Raw genomic sequence first — 9,955 nt, forward strand, 5'->3', positions numbered from 1 at the left:
TTTATGTGGACAAATTTCTGTTGCTTTTAATATATAAATCGCGTTTTTGACCCATATATGTTAAGCGATATTACTTTAATGCATGGTTCAATTTAATCTGCTTATATGAGTCCTCTCTTCTTCTTGTAATCTTCTAAATTAAGTGATCTTTTGGTCGTCGTCTCATTCAATTTGGGAACAGGTTTCGGCAAATTGCTGACAGCGTTAACTAAAATGAATCTATATTAATATACTTATTATTCTATACTTCGAAATAAGTACTTACTCGGAACTGCTACGTCCAAATCGATATCGAAATCATGCAACGAGTATAGATTATAGTTTGATTTATCTCTAGTTGTATTCAAATGGTCTGCAGGTTTTTCAACTGTCTTTTGAATATTAGTAGATTTTTTGTCGCCAGTGATATTATCAATTTCTTTATCGGTAGTTTGCTTAAATCCCATGCGAGGCTGAGTTATCCGTCTGGTAAAAGGATCTGATATTCTTTGTCCCTTATTTGCACGAGCTTCTTCCATTATAGCTTTTTCAGCATCTTCAACGTTTCGTTTTCTGTTTCTATCATTAATGTACGATATGAGACTTATACTGCTCGATCTACGTTTGTCTAACTCCGACGCTCGACACTCAAGTTCTTCTATTTGCTGGCTTAAATCTTGAGATAATTCATAATCTCCTCGTAACAAGGCTGCATCTCGTTCTTTCATTAAACAAGTTTTTTTCATAGCATAATTTGTGGGTCGATTCCTAAATCTATTTTTTTCCTCTATGATTTTATCGACGTCTTCATCTTTGAACTCATAGTTTAAAGCAAATCTAATATCTGCAATTTTCCGATCAATTGTGCTCAATAGTGGCATTTGCAGATTTTGTTGTTGGCATATTTCTTGCCACTTTTTAAATTCGTTTTCGGTGAATTCTTGATTTGAAATAAATTCAAGTCTGAACACCCTTTCCTGCGTTCCGTGCTTTAGGCGCAGTCCTCTGTTTGTCCTTGTTCTTCCCAAGTTATAAATTTTCGCCGTTTCTACGACCCCTACTATTTCTGCAACTCTATAGACCGGTTTTTGTCCATTATTTCCTATGCTAATACGAACAAAGCAATTCATTACAGTTCTTTCGAATATCGGCAGATTTATAAACCGTTCCATTTTGAATCTGGAGAGTCTTATTTTATTAAGTTCTTCTCTCGTCGTTATGAATTTAGTTTCAATGTCTGCATGATCTTCTCCTTCGCTGTCACTCGAATATTTGCTACTACTGGTCTGGGATCGTTTTTCAGAAGGCTTATCATCTTCGTCCCATTCGCTGCTACCTGAATCGTCAGAGTAAATTTCAGAAGCCTTTAGTTTAATGGATGATTTTCCACCAGTAACGCTTTCAAGTTCTTCCTTGTCGTCTTCCTTATCGTCTTCTTTGTCCTTTGCTGCCTGTCGTTTAGCTTCTTCTTCCTCTGAAATAAATTAAAGTTTGTACACTTAAGTTTCAATTTCGAATTTATTAATTTGATTCAATATATTAATTTAATATAATAAATACGTACTACATGTTCCCAATATACGAGGGCGGTTTGGAAACTTCTTAGCCAATCAATGAAAGAGAAGTTAGTTTTTAAAAAATATTTTTATTTTTCAATATAATCTCCTGAAACTTCAATACACTTAATCCGCTGGTGGTTTGTCTTGATTATATATTTTTTTTTGTGTTGTAAGCCAGAACGTTTTTCTCGAATTTGTACATTTAATTGATCCAAAAGGTTGCAATAGTACTCTGAATTTATTGTTTTATCCTTTTGCAGATAGTGTTATGTCCCCATATAGCACTAGGCTTGGCCCTCCGGCATACTCAACCTCTCTCAGGACGGTCCTCAACCCGCCGCAAGCAACAATACCGAAAATAATAAAAAAATATAATTTGCAGCGTAAATTGCCGCATAAAAGCATCAAATTGTTTTCCTAAGCTGCCGGACACACAATCCGCATAAATAACTAACTGGCCGACTCCTCATAGGCCCTGCATCAAGAAAACAATTCCCTTTGTGCCACATAACCTACATTGGCGCATACGTACGAAAAAAAATACCACCATTGGCCATAATCTGGGGCTCCATACGACCACCACCATTGCCTATGGATGCTCCAGCTCCCGCTGAATGACAAAAAAAAAAATGCATCCAATAGCAAAATAATATTATCCCCCATAAGATATGTGTCGTGGGCCTCCATTGTCTTTCCACATATATAGGCCGAAGACCTGCGGCACATATATATGGGTCGATAACTAGGTAACGCCGTCGATAATTGAGCCGTCTACGGAATTCATTCGAATAGGCCCGTCATTCACATGTATAGGTGGGTATTAAGTTCGAGTTTAGCCGCTAAAATCGTAATTTTTTCATGATTACTTTTCTTTAACCCTGGAAAGTCATCCTTATTTTTTGTACACAAACGTCATCCTTCGTCATTTTGACTACGGCTTATTTCAAGACGCTATAATTTACATCGTAAGCAAAAATAACAACAAAAATTCACTTTATTTTCTTATTCAATTTGTTTTTAATTAGTATAAAACAAAAATTTATACATTTGTTGAATTAGTATAACTTAAATTTATCATTTCCCAATCGACTAAAATGCATTTTAAACCGAAAATGAAATTTCGCGTCGTCATTTTGACGAAGGATGACTGTCCAGGGTTAATATCCATTTTAAGGAATACAAACTTTGTGATAATTTGCAACAAATATGTATAATTGTATGCCTTTTTTTACTGATTTAGTTTTCACTTTAGCGGCTAACCTCGAACTTAATACTCACCTTATGTGTGTAAACCCAATAAACACAAACGTTTGAAAAATACTAAAATTCAATAATTTTTCAAACATTTTTTCAAAGGATTAGGGTAATATTCAAGTTGAGAAATTGTTGAGAAAATCGCGTTCTCAACAAAAAACAGACATTACCCTCAACAGTAAAATTCAACACAATATCAATAATTTCTCAATTGTAATCCTCAAATTGAAATGCATCGCTACTCAATAATTTCTCAAACAGTTTTCAATGTGATAAAAATAAAAAATTAGCATTGTTGCGAATACTTTCAAACCACAATTTGTATGAAAGTCAATCCTAGTTCTAACTGAAAGTCAATACTAAATTTCTAGAGATTTTGTAAATTTTATTATTTTTTCGTTAACAAATATAATAATCTTAAAAATAACATTAATAATATATAAAAATAATAATATAATACCAATCAAAATGTAATTATCTTATTAAACGTATTAATAAATAAAACTATGAATACAACTTTAAATATCTTAAACATTTTTACATGTATAATTCCATTTCCTCCATAATGTTGGTGTCAAATAACTATTAATTAATATCCTGGCAATTTGAAATAATTACTATCGAGGAACTTGCTGGCTTGTGTGTTAGAATAGATTCCAGCAAGAGGAAATCACAAAATATCAAACTGATGACGGGATGTAAATTGATGTAATGCACATTTTCATCCAGAAGTTCTTGATATTGGAATTGTTGCACTTTGTTTTAATTGGTTGCACCTTGTAAGTTTTCTGAAAACTTTTCTTTGTTGTTCCCTTCATCGGTTTTTCATCGGCCAACATCTTCCAACAATATACCATCCAATGATTTTAGTTTTCTGCTAAACAATTGAGTTTTGTGATTTCCATTATGTTTTCATTTCACTTTTTATTTTGACTTGCCAATTTGTATTTCTTCCAACTGACCACGTACTTCGTGTTTTCCTCAAGAACGTTGGTTTTACAAAATTGTTGTTATTAAAATACTGGCAATTTTCAGGAACTTGATGACTAGATAATTGGAATAAATTTCCAGCAATTTCAATTCACAAAATAACAAATTAAACCGATGATGCGATGTAAATTAAACTATCGATGTGATGCGAATTATCATCCAGTAGTTGTTGATATGGAAAAGAATAAATACCAAGTTTTTTTGGTTGCACTTTGATTTATGGAAACTTTCTCTTCTCGATAAGCCACTATCATTTTTCATCGGCCAGTCTCTTAATGTGTCCAAGAATCAGCATCCAAATATTTTAGTTGTCTGCAAAGAGATTTGATTTTAGTGACTTCCTTAAAGTTTTCATTTCGTGTTTTAATTTTACTTACCAATTATTATAAGCAATTTCAATTGATTATTAAAAAATTTCCACATTTTTTTATTTCTTCCACGAACTTTGTTGTCCAAAGTAGTATTGAAAACCATGTGGTTTTTTCGTCAACAAATAAGAACAAAAAAAAAAAAAACAAACAACAAAACTTTAAATATCTTAAACATTATTAGTAAACACTTTTGCATTGATAATTCGATTTCCTTCCGTTTGGTTCCTTCCTTTTATTAACATGCGAGCAATTTGAAATTAGGAACGTACTGGACCGCGTGTGAGAATTGATTTTCAGCCGAAGGAATTCACAAACTATCCATTTTAAACTGATAATAGCATATGAATTAAACTGACGATGTGATGCACATTTTCATCCAGAAGTTGTTGATTTCAACAATTTGTTGTTTTTAACAATTTTAATTGGTTGCATTGTAATGTTTCTGGAAACTTTTTCTTGTCGATAAGCCACTCAATTTTCATTGGTCAGCTTCTTATTGTTTGCAAGAATGTAGCATCCAAAGATTTTAGTTTTCTGCAAAGAGATTTAAATTTAGTGACTTCTTTAAAGTGTTGATTTAATTTTTCGTATTGACGTACCAATTATTATAAATCATTTGAAGCAGTTCCAGTTAATTGTCCACCTTTTTTTCATTGTTCAGCTTTTTAATGTTTTCAAGAACGTAGAATCCATAATTTTAGTTTTCTGCAAAGAGATATACATTTAGTGACTTCCTTAAAGTTTTATTTCATTTTTTATTTTCACTTACCTATTTTTATATACTATTTGGTTATTTGTCTAAAATTTTCCATTTTTTTTTATTTCTTGCAATTGACCACGAACTTCGTTGCACAAATAAGTATTGAAAACCACATGGTTTTTTCGTTGCATTTTAGGGTAGTGTTTTGTCAAAGTTTTCTCATATCATCTTCAACACCTTTTCAAAGATTTCGTCAACATTTTGGCAAATTGGAAGTAATTCGCAAACAATTTGAAGATGTATTGCAGATGAGCTATTTCAAGTCAAGTTGAATTTATGTTGAAAATTATATTTACCCTCAAACTGAAAAGTTGTTCCATTTGAAAAACGCTCATTCTGTGTTTATTGGGACCCAATAAACACAAACGTTTGAAAAATACTAAAATGCAATAATTTTTCAAACATTTTTTCAAAGGATTAGGGTAATATTCAAGTTGAGAAATTGTTGAGAAAATCGCGTTCTCAACAAAAAACAGACATTACCCTCAACAGTAAAATTCAACACAATAGCAATAATCTCTCAATTGTAATCCTCAAATTGAAATGCATTGCTACTCAATAATTTCTCAAACAGTTTTCAATGTGAGACAAATTAAAAACTAATATTGCTGCGAATATTTTCTAACCACAATTTGCATGAAAGTCAATCCCAGTTCTTACTGAAAGTCAACACTAAATTTCTAGTGATTTTGTACATTTTATTAATTTTTTTCGTTAAAAATATAATAATATTAAAAATAACATTAACAATATAAAAAAATAATAATATGTTATAATACCAATCAAAACATAATTATCTTATTAAAGGTATTAATAACTAAAACTATCAATACAACTTTAAATAACTTAAACATTCTTCATGTATAATTTCCCCCATAATGTTGGTGTCACATAACTATTAATTAATTAATTATTAATTAATATGCTGACAATTTCAAATAATAACTATCGAGGAACTTGCTGGCCTGCGTGTTAGAATAGATTCCATCAAGAGGAATTCACAAAATATCAAACTGATGACGGAATGTAAATTTATGTTATTCACATTTTCATCCAGAAGTTCTTGATTTAGGAACTGTTGCACTTTGTTTTAATTGGTTGCACTTTGCAAGTTTTCTGGAATCTTTTCTTTGTTGTTTCCTTCATCATTTTTTCACCGGTCAACATCTTCCAAGAATATAACATCCAATGATTTTAGTTTTCTGCAAAACAATCGAGTTTTGTGATTTCCATTACGTTTTCATTTCACTTTTTATTTTGACTTACCAATTATAATTACCGTTTTGGATTAATTTCAGTTTTATGTCAATAAAAATAACTGACCACGTACTTCGTGGCACAAAATGTATTGAAAACCACAAAATTCCTCAAGAACGTTGGTGTCACAAAATTGTTGTAAAACTCATTAAAATTCGGGAAATTAGCAAGGAACTTGATGACTAGAGAGTTAGAATAAATTTCCAGCAATTTCAATTCACAAAATATCAAATTAAACCGATGATGCGATGTAAATTAAACTATAGGCGTGATGCGAATTATCACCCAGTAGTTGATATGGAAAAGCATAAATACCAAGTTTAATTCATTGTACTTTGATTTATGGAAACTTTCTCTTTTCGATAAGCCACCATCATTTTTCATTGGTCAACCTCTTAATGTTTCCAAGAATGTAGCATCCAAATATTTTAGTTTTCTGCAATGAGATTTAAATTTAGTGACTTCTCTAAAGTGTTGATTTAATTTTTCATATTGACTTACCAATTATTATAAACTATTTGAAGCAGTTCGAGTTACTTGTCCAACATTTTTTCATCGGTCAGCTTTTTAATGTTTTAAAGAACGTAGAATCCATAATTTTAGTTTTCGGCAAAGAGATATAATTTAGTGTCTTCCTTAAAGTTTCATATCATTTTTTTATTTTCACTTACGTATTATTAGAAACTATTTGGAGTAAATTCAGTTTTTTGTCTAAAATGTTTTTTATTTCTTTCAATTGACCACGAACTTCGTTGCACAAACAAGTGTTGAAAAGCACATGGTTTTTTCGTTGCATTTTAGGGTAGTGTTTTGTCAAAGTTTTCTCATATTATTTTCAACCCCTTTTCAAAGATTTCCTCAACATTTTGGCAAATTGGAAGTAATTCGCAAACAATTTGAAGATGTATTGAATATGAGCTGTTTCAAGTCAAGTTGAATTTATGTTGATAATTATAGTTACCCTCAAACTGAAAAGTTGTTGCATTTGAAAAACGCTCATCCTGTGTTTATTGGGGAAACTAAAAGAAAATAGGGATGCCGGTGCAAAAAAAAAAAAAAAAAAAAAAAAAAAAAAATATATATATATATATATATATATATATATATATATATATATATATATATATATATATATATATATATATATAATATATATATATATATATATATATATATATATATATATATATATATATATATATATATATATATATATATATATATATATATATATATATATATATATATATATATATATATATATATATATAATATATATATATATATATATATATATATATATATATATATATATTTTTTTTTTTTTTTTTTTTTGCACCGGCATCCCTATTTTCTTTTAGTTTCCCCAATAAACACAGGATGAGCGTTTTTCAAATGCAACAACTTTTCAGTTTGAGGGTAACTATAATTATCAACATAAATTCAACTTGACTTGAAACAGCTCATATTCAATACATCTTCAAATTGTTTGCGAATTACTTCCAATTTGCCAAAATGTTGAGGAAATCTTTGAAAAGGGGTTGAAAATAATATGAGAAAACTTTGACAAAACACTACCCTAAAATGCAACGAAAAAACCATGTGCTTTTCAACACTTGTTTGTGCAACGAAGTTCGTGGTCAATTGAAAGAAATAAAAAACATTTTAGACAAAAAACTGAATTTACTCCAAATAGTTTCTAATAATACGTAAGTGAAAATAAAAAAATGATATGAAACTTTAAGGAAGACACTAAATTATATCTCTTTGCCGAAAACTAAAATTATGGATTCTACGTTCTTTAAAACATTAAAAAGCTGACCGATGAAAAAATGTTGGACAAGTAACTCGAACTGCTTCAAATAGTTTATAATAATTGGTAAGTCAATATGAAAAATTAAATCAACACTTTAGAGAAGTCACTAAATTTAAATCTCATTGCAGAAAACTAAAATATTTGGATGCTACATTCTTGGAAACATTAAGAGGTTGACCAATGAAAAATGATGGTGGCTTATCGAAAAGAGAAAGTTTCCATAAATCAAAGTACAATGAATTAAACTTGGTATTTATGCTTTTCCATATCAACTACTGGGTGATAATTCGCATCACGCCTATAGTTTAATTTACATCGCATCATCGGTTTAATTTGATATTTTGTGAATTGAAATTGCTGGAAATTTATTCTAACTCTCTAGTCATCAAGTTCCTTGCTAATTTCCCGAATTTTAATGAGTTTTACAACAATTTTGTGACACCAACGTTCTTGAGGAATTTTGTGGTTTTCAATACATTTTGTGCCACGAAGTACGTGGTCAGTTATTTTTATTGACATAAAACTGAAATTAATCCAAAACGGTAATTATAATTGGTAAGTCAAAATAAAAAGTGAAATGAAAACGTAATGGAAATCACAAAACTCGATTGTTTTGCAGAAAACTAAAATCATTGGATGTTATATTCTTGGAAGATGTTGACCGGTGAAAAAATGATGAAGGAAACAACAAAGAAAAGATTCCAGAAAACTTGCAAAGTGCAACCAATTAAAACAAAGTGCAACAGTTCCTAAATCAAGAACTTCTGGATGAAAATGTGAATAACATAAATTTACATTCCGTCATCAGTTTGATATTTTGTGAATTCCTCTTGATGGAATCTATTCTAACACGCAGGCCAGCAAGTTCCTCGATAGTTATTATTTGAAATTGTCAGCATATTAATTAATAATTAATTAATTAATAGTTATGTGACACCAACATTATGGGGGAAATTATACATGAAGAATGTTTAAGTTATTTAAAGTTGTATTGATAGTTTTAGTTATTAATACCTTTAATAAGATAATTATGTTTTGATTGGTATTATAACATATTATTATTTTTTTATATTGTTAATGTTATTTTTAATATTATTATATTTTTAACGAAAAAAATTAATAAAATGTACAAAATCACTAGAAATTTAGTGTTGACTTTCAGTAAGAACTGGGATTGACTTTCATGCAAATTGTGGTTTAGAAAATATTCGCAGCAATATTAGTTTTTAATTTGTCTCACATTGAAAACTGTTTGAGAAATTATTGAGTAGCAATGCATTTCAATTTGAGGATTACAATTGAGAGATTATTGCTATTGTGTTGAATTTACTGTTGAGGGTAATGTCTGTTTTTTGTTGAGAACGCGATTTTCTCAACAATTTCTCAACTTGAATATTACCCTAATCCTTTGAAAAAATGTTTGAAAAATTATTGCATTTTAGTATTTTTCAAACGTTTGTGTTTATTGGGTCCCAATAAACACAGAATGAGCGTTTTTCAAATGGAACAACTTTTCAGTTTGAGGGTAAATATAATTTTCAACATAAATTCAACTTGACTTGAAATAGCTCATCTGCAATACATCTTCAAATTGTTTGCGAATTACTTCCAATTTGCCAAAATGTTGACGAAATCTTTGAAAAGGTGTTGAAGATGATATGAGAAAACTTTGACAAAACACTACCCTAAAATGCAACGAAAAAACCATGTGGTTTTCAATACTTATTTGTGCAACGAAGTTCGTGGTCAATTGCAAGAAATAAAAAAAAATGGAAAATTTTAGACAAATAACCAAATAGTATATAAAAATAGGTAAGTGAAAATAAAAAATGAAATAAAACTTTAAGGAAGTCACTAAATGTATATCTCTTTGCAGAAAACTAAAATTATGGATTCTACGTTCTTGAAAACATTAAAAAGCTGAACAATGAAAAAAAGGTGGACAATTAACTGGAACTGCTTCAAATGA

At 29.7% G+C, this 9,955-nt stretch overlaps 1 protein-coding gene and 3 long non-coding RNA genes across 4 annotated transcripts in view; 1 reads left to right on the plus strand and 3 right to left on the minus strand.

Annotated features, from left to right (window-relative positions):
* Nucleotides 1–9,955, minus strand: part of Rtf1 (RNA polymerase-associated protein Rtf1) — a 55,374-nt gene continuing 45,419 nt past the window's right edge. Inside the window, exons 3-4 of the mRNA XM_075311954.1 lie at nucleotides 266–1,453; nucleotides 1–208 (exon numbers count right to left, since the gene is read on the minus strand). Coding sequence (XP_075168069.1) covers nucleotides 102–208; nucleotides 266–1,453 — 1,295 coding nt within the window. The 3' untranslated portion in view covers nucleotides 1–101. The remainder of the gene's footprint in view (nucleotides 209–265; nucleotides 1,454–9,955) is intronic.
* LOC142240257 (uncharacterized) lies at nucleotides 3,232–4,682 on the minus strand. Its single transcript, XR_012723206.1, has 2 exons — nucleotides 4,160–4,682; nucleotides 3,232–4,094 (listed from the first exon to the last, which is right to left on the minus strand). It is a non-coding gene; the product is annotated as an uncharacterized LOC142240257 (long non-coding RNA).
* LOC142240258 (uncharacterized) lies at nucleotides 5,587–6,939 on the minus strand. The gene is made up of 3 exons (XR_012723207.1): nucleotides 6,672–6,939; nucleotides 6,180–6,606; nucleotides 5,587–6,115 (listed from the first exon to the last, which is right to left on the minus strand). It is a non-coding gene; the product is annotated as an uncharacterized LOC142240258 (long non-coding RNA).
* LOC142240259 (uncharacterized) lies at nucleotides 7,782–8,987 on the plus strand. The gene is made up of 3 exons (XR_012723208.1): nucleotides 7,782–8,049; nucleotides 8,115–8,541; nucleotides 8,606–8,987. It is a non-coding gene; the product is annotated as an uncharacterized LOC142240259 (long non-coding RNA).

Source organism: Haematobia irritans, chromosome 5 (genome assembly GCF_050003625.1).
Source record: "Haematobia irritans isolate KBUSLIRL chromosome 5, ASM5000362v1, whole genome shotgun sequence".
Lineage (NCBI taxonomy): Eukaryota > Metazoa > Arthropoda > Insecta > Diptera > Muscidae > Haematobia > Haematobia irritans.